Source organism: Melanostigma gelatinosum (genome assembly GCF_949748355.1).
Source record: "Melanostigma gelatinosum genome assembly, chromosome: 13".
In the NCBI taxonomy this organism is placed as follows: Eukaryota; Metazoa; Chordata; class Actinopteri; order Perciformes; family Zoarcidae; genus Melanostigma; species Melanostigma gelatinosum.
The window spans coordinates 18791529-18810234 of NC_136646.1; the positions used below are offsets into that span (position 1 = coordinate 18791529).

General features: G+C 43.1%; 2 protein-coding genes across 6 annotated transcripts; both read right to left on the minus strand.

The window, feature by feature from the left end:
• Positions 1-22: 22 nt before the first annotated feature.
• Positions 23-13090, minus strand: rhot1a (ras homolog family member T1a). Of its 5 annotated transcripts, XR_013772508.1 has the most exons (21): positions 12720-13090; positions 11914-11972; positions 11652-11733; positions 11321-11364; positions 11191-11244; positions 10993-11045; positions 10348-10456; positions 9585-9686; positions 9044-9142; positions 8821-8929; positions 8561-8681; positions 8202-8286; positions 7931-8076; positions 7670-7770; positions 7370-7500; positions 7076-7159; positions 6847-6969; positions 6561-6763; positions 5424-5546; positions 2412-3595; positions 1042-1159 (listed from the first exon to the last, which is right to left on the minus strand). XR_013772508.1 is itself a non-coding variant. In XM_079281647.1 (20 exons), exons 1-20 carry the CDS (start codon positions 12754-12756, stop codon positions 1042-1044), a joined length of 1896 nt encoding a protein of 631 aa, XP_079137773.1. In that variant the 5' UTR covers positions 12757-13090; the 3' UTR covers positions 23-1041. The 5 variants fall into 5 exon arrangements, 3 of the variants coding, with proteins under 3 accessions (XP_079137773.1, XP_079137774.1, XP_079137775.1); XM_079281647.1 differs by lacking the exon at positions 2412-3595 and having other exon boundaries at positions 23-1159; positions 5511-5546; XR_013772507.1 differs by lacking the exon at positions 5424-5546.
• A 730-nt stretch (positions 13091-13820) lies between these two features.
• On the minus strand, positions 13821-18371 carry adap2 (ArfGAP with dual PH domains 2). Its single transcript, XM_079282700.1, has 11 exons — positions 18157-18371; positions 17471-17595; positions 17261-17352; positions 16951-17039; positions 16619-16731; positions 15886-16035; positions 15692-15775; positions 15433-15495; positions 15083-15160; positions 14756-14984; positions 13821-14249 (listed from the first exon to the last, which is right to left on the minus strand). The coding sequence occupies exons 1-11, from the start codon at positions 18242-18244 to the stop codon at positions 14221-14223; spliced, it is 1140 nt and encodes a 379-aa protein (XP_079138826.1). The 5' UTR covers positions 18245-18371; the 3' UTR covers positions 13821-14220.
• Between the last annotated feature and the right edge of the window lie 335 nt (positions 18372-18706).

Genomic DNA, 18706 nt, shown 5'->3' on the forward strand with positions numbered 1-18706 from the left:
AGCGTGACATCAGTGGGTGTAAATGTCATTTATTACAGATATTTAAAACCATTTCCTTTGTTGGCGTTGAACTAGCTGTCATGTCAGCCGATATTAAGCATACACAGCCGTAACACATCATACAAGTCTTTATTGTAAATGCTGGAAAACAGAAGAATGAGAAGAAAGGCTTTCATAGTTTTAAGGTGGGAGAGGTGCACTGAATGGCCGTTGTTAAAAGCACAATCTGTTGCTCTATGGTGCCTCTAACCTCATAAAAATAGAACGTGAGGGAGGGTTTATTTCACTCTATTTCAAAACCAGAAAAATAAAAAACAAGCAGAAAATCATGATGCACCGCTTCCGATAGCTTTAATAATACTACATACAAAAATACATGGAAAATGTAAATCCCTCCATCTGTTGCACTCAAAACAAAGAAACAGATTAATAAATTAAAACACAAAATAAACAAGTGCATGCTATTCATGACCGTTCTAGTGTAGGATGTATCGCTAACACCTCCCGGCTTGTGATGCGGTCTACGGGTCAAATACTAAAACCTTTGAAGAATACATAATATACTGCATATACACATCTATTAACAGATTCAAGTCCCTTTGTGGTGTTGCTGTATATGGCTGCCTCTCTCTGGTCTCCAACCATCTAACTAATAATACTGACCTGAGAGAAAGAAAAGAGGACTGGATCAGCTGAAAACATCCAGCGACGAGTCATGTCTGGACTAAACTAGACTAACAGATCACAGACTTCAAGTCAGCATTTACCAATTGGATGATGGACAACCGATTTCAAAAGTAACCTGCCCCTTTCCACCACGACATTAACAAAAGAAACCGACACCCCAAATGCATATAAAATGTACCTACGATTTTTGCTCATTTCTTTCTTGCCCGTGTTGCATTGTGGGAAGGGGATGAGATGGAGTTGGGGGGGCTGAGGCAATGTTGGTTAGTCAGCCAGGCTCTGAGTCTTTTTAGGTGGGAGGGACGGGGCAGAGTCAGACAGAGGGACGGGGGACAGCTGTCTCGTGCCGTCTGATCACCGCTGTTTGAGCAGCGCTCTGTACATGGCAAAGCCCAGCACGGCGAACACGGTGGCACCGACGCTCGCTCTCAGCCAGAAGGTGGAGTTCTTCAGGTCGGCCTGAGCCATGTGCCTGAGAGGAGGGAGCGAGACACACGGAGCAGGTGAGGAGAGAAACAATGCAGGATATAACTAGGGCTGGGTCATAACTCATTATGATCTATCATCTTTCAATATAATCATCTATCGTGATACATGACGACCTCGTCTAAACTGAAGAACATACCAGCTCATACCCCAGTGTCAAAATATTCATCATCGAACTATTTATTTCATTGAACTACCTGAAAACATGCTAAATCGTGATGTACATCGTTATTGAGATATGTTGCCCAGCCCTAACACAACTCCACAGCTATAATCACAGCGGGATCAGTTGCCAAATACCAAAACAAAGTCATGTGTTCTCTCTGCGGGGGAAACTTCCTAAAATCAGGACCATTAATGATGTGAAACAGGAACACATGCTTTATCTTGACAGTTGGTTTAGTTTTAGGAGACAAAAGGAAAGTTGTTGGACTATGAAGCAGCTACTCCGACTGGCACTGGGAGTAAAATATAGAACAAACAAACACCTGCTCTACCGAACACACATCCAGCTGATCTGGCAAGAAACACAAACCCCGGGGAACTATACAGACTATAATATATACAAGCAATGAAAAATGTCAGTGGAGACAACAAACCCAAGTGTGACTGGCCTTCAAGTTAAGCCTACAACACACTGACTACACCCGGGGTGGGATCAGGACAGAAACCAGCCGAAAATGTCATGTTCACATCGGTCACCTGCGCTCAATGATCCAAAACTCAGTCTGACTGCTGTTAACAGATTGGTGTTACATTTTAGAAAATGTTCTTCTTCACTTTGTGGTTGAGTTAGATGAGAAGATTAATATCACTCTCATGTCTGTATATATTCAAGGCTACAGCCGCCGGTTAGCTTAGCTTAGCACAGTCGTTTGTGCTAAATATTGAGCTTTAGAGGTGCTGGTAGAAAGAGTTCGCTACCCTTTGACAGAGCCATGCTAGCCAGTTCCCCCTGTTTCCAGTCGTTGTGCTAAGCTAAGCTAACCAGCTGCTTCATAGTCGGACAGAAATTAGAGCTATATTGATCCAGAAAGTGAATAATCATATTTCCCAAGATGTGGAACTGTTCCTATAAAGACTCCATTAAGTCTCTCTAAAACATATCAGGACATAAATATGAACATTACTAATTGCTGTTAAAATAATGACCCGACATCCTGAATAAGGGAGATGAATCTATCAAACGCATACTCGCCGGTCCGGGATAAAACTACAACATCCCTCTCTCTCTTTACCTTTCTGGGGGAATTAGCTGCTCAGCAGAGGCCCGAATAAAGATGGACCCCTCCACGATAGAGACGGCTGACACCTGCTGAAACCCTCCTGACAGCAGCTCTCTCTCACACACACACACACACACACACACACACACAGTAGAGCTGGGCGATACTATGATATTTTCTATGATACTGATATTTAATTTGTTTATCAACCTTAAAGCAAGAATAATAATAATACTAATAATAATCTGATATTGTGCTCTGAGACTAAACATCATTGAGACTTTGGTTGAGATTCAGTTACTTGGCAGAATTGTATCCTTCTGGGCAGATGAAAGTTCACAAGTATCAATAGTTAAACCAACCATCGTGTACGTTAGGAACGTAATAATATGGAGTGATATCTGATCTCATTCATATCACTCAGCTCTACCAAACCTGAAGAGTCAGGAGCTCAGACCTCCACCCAAACCATTAAAGCACAAGAACAACCAGAACTGCATACCTGGTCAAACATCACCGCACACACACACACACACACACATCCCATATTCAGACTGTACACACCACATGGCAGCCAGACTGAAAATGTGGAGCCATGAATCTCGTCAGCGAGTAAACTAAATTTCAGAATATGTAATTGTGAGTTTCTTTACGGAATACATTTCCAGTTTCTCTTCATTCAGTTAATCAGTTATTTTCTGCTTTCTCTGCTGCTGACTCTTGCATATTTTACGGTCATTGTATCGTCATATAAGTCACTTTTGATTGGTCACAAATTAAAGAGCAAACCAAAATAAATCACTAGAGACTCAATAAATGTTATTTAAGTTTCCTGACACAATCCACTTTTGTAGCTTGTAGTTTCTGTGACCGATGAAGATTTCAATGCAAGACAACTTCCAGTCCATCAACCCACTCTTCAGAAAACACGTTGGGCATTCAATGTGGTGCGTCGGCCCCTTGCGCTGCCACGGCTGGCTCGTTAAATGTCATGCTATTAATAGTGCCAACAACCCGCAGAGGTTAAAAACACAGCATGAAGACAAAGAGATGATGAGTGACCCGCTCAGCACCGAGGCATGCCTGTGGTTATGCAGAGAACAGATGAGCCAACACAACGGCAAACAGATCAGCAGCAGGTGAACACGTGCAACAGGAAGAGGAAGAGGGGAAGCCAAACACATGCGTTTGAACACCTATAGAGTCAAAGGAAAAAACACAAAGACAGGAAATACAAGATAGGGAAAAACAGGATGAAATGACTGGTGATTGGTACAGTGCAATACAATCAAACATTTTGATTTTAAACATCAGCCTGTTACATTTACAAAGTCTCAACCCAAAGGAGAACAAGTAGACAGCGGTTTGTATTATAATAGATGTACAAAAACAGTGCTTTTCAAAATAAAGTGTCTCCTGTAGGTGTACACTTCACAATTAGGAAGGAAAGTGAAGACGAAGGGAGACTGAAAACATCATAGACAATCAGTCAAGCTCTCTTTGATAAGGCTGGTGCCATGAAGACAATTAAGAATTTTAAATCGTTGTGATTAAATATAAATCAGATATCAAACATGCAGACATCAATGACGTTTTCAGCACAACCTAAAGAGAACGGCTGGTTTCTCTCATTCTCTGAGCAAACAATGTGTCCGTTAGTCAAGATTTAAAGTTTGCATATCCACTGCAGGACAGGAAGGAGCGAACAACTCTTTCAAAAAGTGCTCATAGCTCACACTTAATGGTCAAAATTCACACCCTAATTTATTTTGACGTACCTTTTTTAATTTTCAAGTGCTTCATAACAGGACTTGATATTTTCCCAGAATGATTAACTGGCTGAACAACATGGAGCATTATACTTATAATAACATTATAAATATACTCAGAACTATCCAGAGATATCTACTTCTATTTATTCCTCGGAATGAAGTGAAAATGTTTTTTAAGTTTACAACATATTTGTGTTTTGTATGTGGGGTTAGTATTAGCAGTTAATTTGCACTGCACAAGTAAATAACACCATGCACTACCCACACACACAGTCACCTCCCTGGCTAGCAGGCTGCGTGTTAGCGCGGTCACACCGTACAGAGAGCGGGGGGGGGGGGCTGGCTGGAGCTGCAGCAGAGACCAAACACCTCACGTGACACGACAAAAAAAAAAAAAAAAAAAAAAAAAAAAGAGAACGACTGAAATCTGAGCTCACTTTTCATTTTGCTGTAAAGCATCTCGTATCTAATCGAGGGTTCCTCCGAAAAATGACGCTCAGAGAAGCAGCGAGAGCTACGACGTCGTGTTGATCAGTGAACCTTCTCACTGTGTCGACAGTGATCGGCTGTTCATCAATATACAGGAGCACAACGAACACATCGTACTAAATGATATTTAAGTTTAAAAAACATTTAAAATACCTTGTGTCAAGTGAGACACCTAGTGGTGAACTTTGGTACACTGGTCCAGTTCGGTGGTTGGATAATATCAAACCAGTGTAATCATTTTTTCACTTCAACAGTAACTCTGCTCCTAAAAACATAACAGTTCTTACAGTAGGACTGACTCTTGACTTTACTCAGCCAGGTAGGAGTTACCGTGGATAGATTATAAATATATAAAAGAACTGAGTTCTGATGTGTTTAGCATAGTTTGTACCAAATATCACCGTCAACAAGCGTCACCTTGCTGAGGTACAGCTGAACAAATCAGTGAAACCCTACGGACGACGGCCAAGTGGCAACACAGCGAAGCAAAAGGAGAATTTCTCCAAAAGCAATCACATTATAATTATTCACAAATGGAAATCCGTACTATTCATCCTGAACAACAGGATATCGCTACCGTCTCGTTCATTCACATGTTACAGTCCCTTGTGTCCTGAAGTGGATATGCAGTGTAACCCTGACCACAGGAGAGCACTGAAGGAGAGAGGAGGAGCTGTCACCATCACCGGTGTTAGAGTGCTTGGCGAAAAAGAAGGAGAAATGAGTCTATGTTAAAACACTAGAGCTTAATCTACGTATGAACCTGTTGAACATGACCCTGCGGAGTTGGGCCTTAATACTGCGCAGCAGCTCCAACTTGAGGAGGTTCTGACACAGGCAATATGTGCACCTGTTGGAGGCGCACATGCAGCGGAGACGGGCGTGGCTGCGGAAAGACACACAAAAATGCGTGTTTTCACCAGCACAGAAAGACAACATGAACCAAACAACACACAGAGGGGAGGAGGAGGAAGAGGAGGAGGCCAGATCCACACTCATATTACATCTCTGAGCTGAAACCTGCACTGCTGCCATTTACCTTCACTTCCTCATCTCAGAGACAAAGTAAACTAAATCATTTACACAGAAATATCTATCATGAAATGTCAAAGTCTAAATCTAAAGGTGAGTAAACAAGGAGAGGAAAACCACAATGGGAGGCATCAGTCACAAAACAACTAAATAAATTCTTACAGGGTAAAGACGTCGTCAGCTGTTTTGGCTTGGAAGCAGAGTGGTTTGATGAATTTCTTTTGAAGATTAAAATAAGTCTTCACTGCAAACTGTGACTGTTAGTTTGATCAGAGTCTTAGTCGAAGCTTACCTTTGTGAAACTGGCCCTTTATCGTCATATGAATTATTTCATAAAGGTTGGTATGATGTATGTGTATCATGAATGTCTGTAGTCCTGGTAATTAATAATGCTAAATGTGTAAATTATTTTCTACAAGAAGTGATGCGTAGCTAAATTATATATTAAAAGAGCGCCTCAGGCTTGATGTCCTGTGCTGACAGCTTAAAGGAGCAGTGTGTAGGATTTAGTGACATCTAGTGGCGACGTCGCAGATTGCAACCAACTGAACGCCCCTCCTGTGACCCCTCCCCTTTCCAAGCGTGTCACAGAACTACGGTGGCCTTCAGGTAACGCAAAAACGTGAAGTGCGTTTGGTTTGTCCATTCTGGGCTACTGTATAAAACATGGCGCTGCAACATGGTGGACCTCGTGAAGAGGACTCGCTCCCAAATACATACACTACAATTATACACGATGGAAAAGACATCGTGGCTTTTAAAGTGGATAAGACGCACACACAGGTCCGGGTGGGCATGGTGGATACGGCTCACTCACAGAGGTGTAAAGGGTTAACTAGAGGAGAGCACAAAGAGGTCCAATACTCACGGGTACATGGCCATGGTGGTGAGTCTCGTGTAGATGTCTTTGCTGGGTGCGTCAGTCATGCTGCATGTGAACGGTTCGGGTGGGTGGAGCTTGTGTTTGCGGCAGAACTCGTGCGGTGAGAGACTGTAGTGCTGCCCTACTTCGTGCAGGTCCGACTTGGCGGCGATCACCATGCATGGCGTCTTGCTATCGATGAAGTATTGCTGCCAAACACAACCGAATGTTCCTAGTTAGACCGTATGTAGCAGGACCTAAAAGCCTCGGTGCCTCTGATGAGCATGCATACCTTGTACACTTTGGCGCAGTATTCAAAAGAGCGTGGGTTGTTGATGTCGTACACCAGGCAGACCACATCACAGGCTAGGTCCGCCTCTGACAGGAAGTCAAAGTCTGGCATCACCTCATGGAGCTGGACGTGTGGGGACGAGACAGAGCGGGAGAGACGAAGTTAGAAGGAGGGATTAATGTTTTGCAGTGTAAAACGCCCAGATGATGAAACAGTAAACGGTTCTTACCAGCAGGTACTTCTCCTGACCATAAACATAGGTCGTGCTGATGGCGTAGAGGGACTTGTGGTCTTCCCTAATCCGCCTCTGTCCCTGTGGTGGACATCAAACGAGGTCAATAACAGACACGGATCAACACTATTTACATGTTTAGTAGATGTTCCCCTTCTTGATTGCTCCAACTCCGGAAGTTGACTAAATTACAAGCAGCTTAACAAAGTGCTCACATCGACAGTTTGTCGTGGATGAAGTGTTATTTGTTGCATTTTGTTTGTTTTACTTTGGGCCGTGATCTCCACTGACCTCCAGGTTCTTGCCCAGGAAAGCTTGGAGGAAGCCGCTCTTCCCGCTGCCTCGGTCGCCCAGGACGTTGCAGCGGAAGACGCTGCGCTGGGTCTGTTTCTTCTGCAGGTCGATGCGCTTGTTACGAGTCACTGGGAAAAAAAACAAAACAGGGAATGCATGTTTTTCACAAGCAAGAATAAACATGATCAACGGCCATGTGCTGTAAAATCCATGCATTTCTTTTGTATTAAACTTTTATCGAAAAGAAAAACTGAAAATACACAAAAAGTAGAGTTGGATATAATTAGGACCTCTTACCTGTGATGGCAGCAGCTTGGGACTCCTGTTCATAGATGATAGAGTAGCCAAGATAACCCAAGTACTCCAAACTGCGCTGTACATCTAAATATGTTGTTAACCTACCACAGAAAAAACATGAGTCAGCATGAGACTTTGTAAAAATGATCTGTGTTTTCCACATAATCATGCATGTCCTCCAGTATTGTGACTGTTTCCAGGTTGTGTCTGCAGTAGACGTGTGAGTGTGTGTGTGTATTAACAGCTGCGTGCCACACTCACGTCCACTGGGAGAGGTATCCCTGGTATGTGATCCAGCCCTGTTCGTTAGTGCCGACCGTGTGGTTGACATCCGGACCCCAGGGCATGTAGGGAAACACTTTGAACAAGTCCTTCACCTCCTCAGGCGACAGCGCACAATCCCTGTCCTGGATCACAGCAAGGGCAAATATGTTGACTCACAAATGGTACAATGCATTAAAAACTGAATTTCTTTTCACTCATTTTACAGACAAGTGGCCTCATTTCCATTTCTGAATCTTCAAGCGCTCACTTTGTCGTGTTTGTCAAAGACACTCTGGAGGAAGAGGTAAGCGTTGTGGTTGAGCTCTGTGGTGCAGTCTGGGGTGATCTTCACCCTGTGACACAGGGACGGACAGAAACATTCAGTTAACAGAGAGCTCCGGAGCCCCGACCGAGGGACTCGGATTCTGCTTTCAATGGCGACAAAGATAGAAACAAGCCGCCTGAATCACTGCGAGTCACATCAGTCAACAACAACAATTCAGTCGAGAGGAACGACTCATCATAATAAACCCTCGTATCATCGACACGGTGAAATCCTCTTTCCTGTCTCCACTGTACCTCGTACACAGCAATAACAACACAGATAACCTTTCAGTCTGCACTTACATGGGGAACAGGTACTCCTGTGTGAGCTCCAGGTCATCGTCGTAGCCAAACCGCCGCAGCACCGTCCAGGTGGTCTCGTGTCGGCCTCGCTGTATGAACAGCGTGTGCAGGAAGAGGAAGCCTACAACAAAGAGCCAATGAGAGGAGAGAGGACGGGGTCATTTTCATGAACTAAAAGGGATTAAAGGGATAAGCAGAGAAGAAAGAACGATAAGTACTGATGTGGAGGACAGAGGAGCGGAAGCAGGAGGGTGTCTGACCTTTAAGTGAAAGTCCGTTGTCTGTGACTCCGTCCGTCATGTTCCTCCTGACCACGTTCTTTACATCCTCTAAGGCCTGTGGTGCCAGCGGGGTGTTGAAACATGTTCTCTGTGGACAAACACGACAAGACATTGACGTGCGCCTTCAGAATGTTTGTTTCAGGTTCCAGGTATGTTAACACCGGCCAAGTGACTAAATCTTATGTAGTCGTGAAAACATTACCTGGAAGAAGTTGAGCTCGTTGTCATTAAGGATGCCGTCGTTGTCCAAGTCAGACACTTTGAAGATTCTAGTTAAAGACTTTATGCAAGAAGGCTTCAACTGTAACACAGAGGAAACATGATCACTGAGGCGGTAATGAACAACATTAAGCTTTATTTTAGGGATGCTCTCTTTTCCCCCAAATATAAAATCTGTATCCCTCATAGAGTGGAGTTTATTCTGATGTATAGTGGCCAGGGGTTTCTGTGAGTTGGGTAAGCAGGCTAATATTATAAGGTTTACGTTAAAATGGCATGACAAAGACACTGTTTAAAAACATATCGGTGCATCGCGACTTCAACAGTGACCATTTTACACGTCTGCAACTGGTGTAATCCTGACTGCTTCTTCCACAGAAACCATTTTGACACCATGCCACAGTAGAGACGGCACAGGTGTAAATAACAAGACAATGATGGCCGAAGTGCACTGAGCAGCTTCAGTTTCAGAGTCCTGGTTGACACCTTTTCCTACGTTGAAACGTCTTCTGCACAGATCTCACCTCCTTCTCCTCCGGGCAGTACAGGGGTCCGGTCGGGTGGAGAACAGCCTTCTGGGCGTAGTAGAAGAGCTCAGAGATGTTCTTCAGGTTTTTGGCAGAGCACTGAGGAAAGAAAAGAAAGCTCATGTGAGAGTGTGTGTGAATGCCCTGAACAAGACTAACACTGGAAGAAAACTTATTTACACCGTGGTTGTATATTGTACGTGATTGATGAACGTATTTCTTATTTCTATTATTCACTTATATTCTCTACATATATTTGAATACTTCTTTTGCCGCTGATGAAGAGAGACGGAGATGTAAGTAACTCAGAGAAGCAGGACACAACCTGGTGGAACAGTGAGCCAGCAGTAGAACATTGGTCCACATGAGTCCAGCTCTCACGTCCTCTTTCTAACATCGTAACTAATCCAGCCGAGGACGGCGCGACTGAGCCGTCTCGTGTGACGAGAGGGAAATTTGAAAACGGTAACGCAGCGAGCGGCTTCCTCCGTGACAGCCAGGCCTCTCGACACACTCACTGGTCAGCAGGCCGTGGCCTCGGCGCGAGAGGTTCGGCAGCATAAATCTATTTAATGACTCAGAGTGGAAGTGCAGTCAGGAGCTGGAGCGCAGCCACTGCTCGTATCAGATTTCATATTTCATGCTCTGGAGTGCTTCATCAAAGTACTTTCTTTGACATGTAACGGAGTGGAACCTCCAAACAGCCCTGTCTAGATGGATCCAATAGGTTTTTATAGGCATGTTTGCATTGATCTCTCACCTCTACGCAGGTCTCGATGTCCTGGTATTGATTCATGATTGGCAGGATGGTCTCCATGCTGCTGTGTTCCACCAGGTCAGACTTGTTCCCGACCAGGATCAATGGTACCCTGAAGAAAAGCCTGTTCATCACTGCATTATAGAGCTACAGCGGTCAGTCACTTCACCAGTTAGCTGGGCAACAGATATATTTTGATAATAGATTCATCGTTCAAGCAATATTTTAGACAAAAATGACAAGAACTCTCTGGTTGCAGGATCTTGAGTGATTTGCTGGGTTTTCTTCGGGTTTTAAACTGAATATATTTACATTTTGGACTGTTTGTTGAACAAAACAAGACATTTGATGATGAAAGATGAGCTTTTATCAGCTTGATTGCATCTTTAAACACAGCATATCAACAAAACTATATTCATTCATGTAGTTTACAATAACTAGCAACGGCAAAAACAGGATTAATGAGCCTATATTTCACAGTTTGGCATGAAGTGTAGTCAGCGTCAGTTTAACAATGTAACGGCCTCTTGTGAATGATCTTAAAACTTATCTCTAGCTATCGCTGGTATCAACATTGCAGCTGCAGCACCATCTAGCTGACGTGACCCACAGTAAGCACACATCTATCAAAGTGACATGAACACACACCTGCTATCCTTGTCCGTTCTGTCATTGATGAGTGGAATCCAGTGGCTTGTCACCTAGTGGAGTAAAGCACAACTTCAAACACCGGAGCCGCACAAACACTCATCACAAACACAAATGAATTTCCTCAGATTAAGATGACGACGTACTGCAGTTATGCATTTGATTAAGTGTCTGAGCGCAGAGAGAAACCATGCTCACCTTTTCAATGGACTTCTTGTTGTTGACCGAGTAAACTATGCAGATAACGTTTGCCTGTCAAGACAAATACCAATATTAATACATGAGCTACAGACACTACAAGCACAGATGAGTGAGAATTAAGGGAAACCTTTGATATTTCTTGGTACAGCTGCTCGTCTGACTGTTCGGCCTCTAAGAAGGTGAACAAAAAGACACATCAGTACATTCCAAATTCAATTTGATTCAAACCATCCTGTTTAAAAGGTACCGGTATATAAGTGGTGTTAGCATGAGCAATCTTATCTAAACATGATTCAAATTGAATTGTGTTTCTGTTCATAACAATGAAGACGAATCTTCAGGTCTGAAGTATTTAGGTTGAAATATTTTTGAATACAAATGGTTCCAATCGTCATCTAAGAGCACAAATCGTAGTAAGCATATGTTTAATGCGTGTGTGTGTTTAGTAGAGGGCGTACCCGAGTAGTCCACTATGTGTGTGGGTACCCTCTCTGGGGTGACATCGGCTGGGATGGTGATCTCCTCGGCTCGACGAGGAACCTGGAAGACAGAGGACAATGATCCAAACATCTGACAAGCAAGCCTCAAGAAATATTACATAAAGTCCTGTATTTTCATCTTTTTACTCTCTCGATTCTGATTTCAGACAAATCTAAAAACGTATCAGCTGCCGGGATGATTTCCAGCGTATCTATCATCTGATTGGCCGTTGATACGTACCTCATCGGGAAACTCCTCGCTGACCAGAGACATTATCAGCGAAGTCTTCCCCACCTTGGCTGTGCGGGCAAAAAAAAGAAGATTTTATTACAATCGGACATCACACACGTCTTTTACTGACACTGGGTCATTGACATGTGACCTCGCTACAATTTCTATTGAGTGGTCTGGGTAATACGTTAAGTGACAGGGCACAGATAAGAGCAGCTCAAGAGAGTTAACGGAAGCTAAAGAGAGTTAAGAGCTGAGTTTTGGCTGCAACTCTCTCAGGAACCAGTACCAACAGTACACATATGCATGCTTCAAAGAGAGCAAACAGACCAGGTGAAACAGGTTAATTCTGCCCTCACACCAGGGTCCTGGGAAAGTCAAGATCATGTAATTACATAATATCATCTCTATGCCAACTATAGCTGGAGCAATTAGTTGATTAACAGGGCATTTATCAGCGACTTTATTATCTATAATCTTGTTTTTTTCCTACACCTTTTTCTGTTACAGAGTTCATATTGTATTCAGTTAGAATCTAATCAAGGGCTGCAGTAAACACCACCTTCACAATGCTTTTCATATGTGGACATGCACACATGGGGCAGCTGCCATGTCGTACTAGTCAAACTACAGTTTTCTGGCAGCCTCTTCCTAATATTAAGTCTCGTTATGATTAAGCAATGTGTTGAGTATCAACACATGGAAACAGTCGCTAGGTGCATCTGCTAAGTGTAGCTTCTAGCTCCACCATTAGCATGTTAGCTAACTAATGAAGCATTCAACGGCTTCGGGATTTAAAGACACCTGCTACTTACGTTCCCCTACAAGTAGTATCCTCACGTCCTTCCTCATGTTTTCAGCTTTTTTAAATACAGTCTTTATTGTTTCATGTAACTAGTCCTTAGATAGCCGTCCTCCTCCAGCAGGTCACCTAACGTCAGGCCTGCGCACTGAAGTGTTGCCGCTGTCAAACCCCTCCGCGCCTTTGTAGGACAAAACGGACGGACAGTTTTAGGAGCTCCTCGGAGTTCACCACGCGCTTCTTCTCAACTTGTGACCAATCAGCTGAGGAGTAAATGTCATTTAAACAGTAGCGTGAGGCACATGTCTCTGTAATTGCATGTTAATCACACTCTTTTCGGCGCTTGCATAGCATTTCGCAGTAGACAGTTCATGGGCAAAACCCGACCTCCAACACACCGGCAACTACAGCGAGTCATACAGGACAAACTTCAACTACAATTTTAAAAACGCGTTATGCTGCTCTCTGGCGCCAAAGAGAAGGATTTATATTGAGTATATTCTTATTACATATTTAGTCAAAATGGGATAGTCTTATCTGTGACATTAGTGAAGTGGAAATAACTTACAATAAACTAATTAATTAGTTAATACATACTTTTGATGTTATTATCGTGTGGGTTTTCAATTTATGGACAGCACCTTGTTTGTTTTGTAATATTGATAGTTTGTTTAATTTGATATGTTCTGTCTTTGCATGTCCGGTTACAAATTTGGCCATAACGAAGCTGATTACTATACATTACAAACATACTATTCAAGATCAAAATAGAGGAAAGCTAAATACTCAGAGGTGGTGAGATGACTACATTTTAAAATTTACATCCATCAGCTAAAGTCGCAATCTTATGTGGATTCACTGAGCAGCTCACAATTATGGTAATAATAATAATGAACACATAGTTGCACAAAAGTTAAAGGCCCTTTTGGAACATACTCACGGTTTCTCAAGTTCCATTTGCAATAAAAGTGTTGCTTAAGTCATGTTTGCTAAAAAGACAAAACCATAAAAGATGGTAGAACGTCTTTTATCACAATATATTGCATTTATTATGATAGATAAAAATAGATAGTATATATTAACTAATCCACACATTTTACTTAGAAAAGGCTGTTTATTTTTCTGCATGATTTCATGAAACATGTTCAAAATGTTAAATTAAATGCGTATTAATTGCGTAACTCAAAATGTAAAAAAGTAAGAAACATAAAAATAGCATGATATTTAACCAGCATAATCTTCTCTTACAATATAACAGTGTTGATCTTATATGTGTACGTTTGGTCATAAGAGTGGATGTCACACAATGATAGAGTATTTTCTGAAGTCTGAGATTGAGCATCAGTTCGGGTGTCAGTTAACGTGAGTGGATGAAAGTCTCAAATCCATACTGTGGCACAGAGTCGAGATGTATCACCACAACACAAAGATGAGAGTGCTGCGACAGCAGATGTTCATCCGTTGTGCAGCAATAGTCTTCTCCCCGTCATCCTGTTGGCACACCTCTCTGTTGTTCATCTTTTATACTTAATGTTGGCTTCAACTGGAATGAGAAACAAGGAGTATTACAGCGGTGGTCATACGGATGCATAATGCAACAGTTGAATATAACAAACTTTCTCACAAATAAGTGAGTACAGGTGCGTTGTTTGGACACACTTTGCAGAGAAAAATCTGAAGCCGGGAACCAAGATAACTGAGTAACACTGCTGTTCTCATTCGGCAAACTAGTAGCGTGTGTGCATTAGTTGGTCTGTCCACCACTTTGGTCCAAACAGAAATATCTCAACAATTATTGGATGTATTGCCATGCAGTTTCATACAGACATTCCTGGCCCCCAGAGGATGACTCCTACTATTTTGTTGTTACCCTGTCTGTTCCTATGCTATGTTAACATGCATCCATCCATCCTCTCACACTCCATTACAGACAAAAAATGCAAAAAGTTTAAGCTTTCACATGACAGGAATGACTGTTACGTCATGTGAATAATAAATATCCGTGTCTCCTGTACATTGTTGACATGTTTGTTGACCAGCCTTGCTTACTGGTATAATCCTGCGGGGCCATGGGCCTGGAGAGGACCTGTCTGAGGGCGTCCAGCCACTCTCTCTGTTCCCTCTCCTGCTCGCACATGAAGAGAAACTGTCGCTGGGGCGTTTCGACGGTAACACCACACTTCCACTTGTTTCCCCGGGCGTGCTTTGGGACGCACTCCTTCACAGAGTAACCCTTGCTCTCTGTGCCGATGAAAATGGCCCCCAACTCCTCCGCATCCTACGTTCACAAGCATGAAAACACATTTCAAACATAATGGTGGTTACAGTGCTTGGCAAACATCCACACAGCATCGAGTTAGAATGAGAAGTCCTCACCAGCTGGCCTTTGAAGTACAACAACTTCCTGTTTTGAGAGTCCAGAATAAACCACCTCCTTTTGAACGTCTCCTTCTGCTGTTAAAGAAAAAACACATTTAATGCCTCACATGAAAAATGACAGTTTCAATTTAAACATTTATATCCCCTAACTTCTTCTTTCACACCAATATATTCTTACCAAAATGTAAATCACGGGTGTTTGAATATGTAAGAGGAACCGAAACACAATCATGTACTTCTACTACTGTGACAAACAACTCTAACTCTGTTGGTCGCGGCACAAATCTAAAAAAATAAAATCACATAAAAACTGTAGATGTTTCACTTTTTCTTCTTGATTAACTTACCAATGGCCCCGTCTTTTCCATGTATCCCTCTTTGAGGTAGTTTCTCGTTATCTTCGGTACCAGCTGACAAAGAGGTGTAAAGGTACACGAATGTTAGGCTTATAAACATAAACGCAAAAAAAAGAGGCAAGTTTCCGTTCATACTGCTGTTGAGTCTGCTGAAAGTGAACGTTCACACTCAATAAACTGCAATTTTTCTGAAAATATTTAGAGTGCATTTTGTCTGTTTTTCGGGGTGTTGAGAAGGTTTGATGCTCACTTCTTCGTCGCTTCCAGTCGGGTACGCCGTCTTCAGGTACGCATAGCGAGCGGCACGGATGGCGTTGAACCACGTCACTATTTCCTAGAGTAGAAGAAGAGACCCTGAGCTTCTCCACAGCCTTATAGTATGACAATCAGTATAAGACTTGCTGGTTAATGTTATTTATACTTTGGATGATCATGCAGTCCCACCTCAGGACTCTCGTGATAAACATAGAGGTTCCTGGTGTGATTGTCGTCTTGGTAGGTGATCTGCAGCCCGTGAGGATGACCAATCTTCTCTGGTTGAAAGGTGGTGTTTAGGTCCTTGATGGAGATTACGGCTTTTGGGCCTTTGGACTCCTGGATCACAACACACAGCACATCAGAGTTTGTAGAAAGGACGCAACGACTGGATTCAATTAACATGCAGCTGCTTGTGCACTCATTTTTTTGAAGCCATGATAGCAGCGTGGTTAGAGATGGAAATGGCGGTCGGTCAGTCCACCACTTTGGTCTCCACTGAAATGACTCAAAAACTATTCGATGGGTTGCCATGAAATTCAGTGGAGACATTCATGGTCCCCAGAGGATGAATTGTAATAACTTCAGTGATCACCTGACCTTTCCTCTAGTGCGACCAGCAGGTTTGTCCAACACTGGTTTATGATCTGATACTTGGTATTAGTAAATGTTGGAGAACATGGTAAACGTTATACTTTCTAAAAAATAACCATTGTCATTGTGAGCATGTTTGCATGCTGACGTTAGCATTTATCTCAAAGCACCACTGTGCTTCGCAGTGTATTGCTTCTTGTATTTTTTTAGGCCTTTGCAACTAAATACCACACGGGCAGCACATCCCTGGAAAGATCCTCGTGATCAGACTGGGATGAGCTCACCTACAGCGCGTAGTTCAATCGTGTCTGAGCAGCAGGGAACTCACATTTTCCTTGTTGTAGTAGGTCAGGGTGAATTCTCGCTCTGACAGTACAAACTTCCTCTTCAGAAACTGGGAGTTCTCTTTCCCTTTCTTCCACAGCAACCCCTCGTAGAAACCTGGTGTCAGATCCAGGAAAAATAAAATTGAGTCACCGCGCCGTTGCAACATTTTGCAAAGCGTGACAGTCTGGCCAGCTTTCACTTCCTGGCGGTTTTGTAATGCAAACAGTTCTGCATGTGTATGAGGAACCACCTCAGCTTTACGCCAACAGACGATGATGATTGATGTTCTATCTACAGTAAGACACGTGTGTCAGAAAACAATGACAACATCACCTGTGGTGTATGAAATTGGTGGATACTTGATTTCTCCTTTGAATTCCATCCTTTCATATTTCGCTCGAATCCACTGGTCTCTTAAGACTCTGCGGTTCAAAGGCAAAAATGCAGAAACTCGTGAACATGAGCTGCAGTATCACCACAAGACCATTAAGCTTTGATCGGGCAGCGGCTATTCATCCATATTTCACTTCTACAGTCAGTGGTTGCACTTCTCTCTATTTATGGTGGCATTGCTCCGTCAGCATACATGTTCATCACGCAGACGGTTTTCTGAAGAATGTCATCATTCTGGAAAGTTACTTACGCACAGTCATTTTCCTGGGGCCGATAGTAGTACACTGGAACAGCTTTCTCATACAGCGCTCTGGCGCTGGCATTGCCATTGGACTTCATGAACTTCCCAGATGCCAAAAAAAAAGACACGTGTGAAGATTACACGCCGACACATACAGTTTGTCCCTTGACCTGAATAACGTTATTACCATAGCAATGATAACACAAGTGGGGACCATACCTCCACCAGTTCATCCTCCCAGAAGTCCAGCTTTATGGATTTGACCCGGCTGTACAGGCTGCGATGGATGCCGGAGCAGTTCAGACACACAAAAACACCCAGCTTATAGGACGCCCACTCTGGATCTGGGGTGTGCAGAAGAAATGGGACTTAGATTAAACACTTTGCAGAGCCAGAATGTCCTGATTGGGGGCCTCAACCCCCCCCCTGCTCCCCTCACTCTATGGGCCATGTACACTGTATTCCTATGCTGGAAATGACGTGTTCTGTGATAGGTCTCGTCTTTGAATAAATAAAAATCTATTTAGGGGATAAACACAAGAGCACACTATAACTTTGAACCACTATTTTGAACACAAGGACCCTTTAGGCTTTCATTATAGCTACTAGTTGATGTTGTGCATTAAACTTAAGTGTGTATTCCTGTTCAAAAGTTTAGAAAATCAAACTACCACTGCAGAGAACCTGCAGCTTTCCCTGGTTGTTAAACCTGCCTGGCTTGCATTCACAAAAGGACAATAACATTCATCTCATCTGACTGACGAGCTTCATAACTGTCAACAACAAAACTGTTGTGACAAAAGTAGAATCCAGAGTCTGATTATTTGCAGGGTGTTGGCCACTTTCTGATAATATATATCTGTATTTTAGATAAGCTTGAAAGAACAGAAACACGCGTCTCGTACCTGGAGCTCTGCAGTCGGCGCAGTGACTGTTGACCGGCCGCTTCAACAGCTCCAGCAGCGCCTTCTTGTTTCGGTCATGGTTTGACATGTCGGCACGAAGTCAAACGAGGGTCTCTTCTTAAACGACGATGAATCCGCGCAGTCTAATCTAAACATGGTAGTCGCATAGTTTCACACGTGGCGAAATGCAACCGAAAAAAAAAAAATGGCCAAATGAAAACTGGAACTTGCGAAATATTTCTTTGTGGGATGTCACAACACAACGCAGGCGTCCAGCTGCGCGGTGTGAACGACAGTAGACGGAAACAACGTGGGGTTTATTGTCACTGGGGGCAGTCCTTTGTGACATCTCCCTCTGAGCGGTGCCGTCACAAACACAAACGCTGAGGCATCGAACCGAACCGAAACCGGTCTTCCAGCTGAGCACATACTGCGGTCAGAGCACTTCATTTCAGGTTCAGCAGTCCTCCAACATACCATCCACCCTGTAATCACTGAGACCAGCTCAGTTATCACGATACAAAGTATTCAACCACATACACGGTGAGAC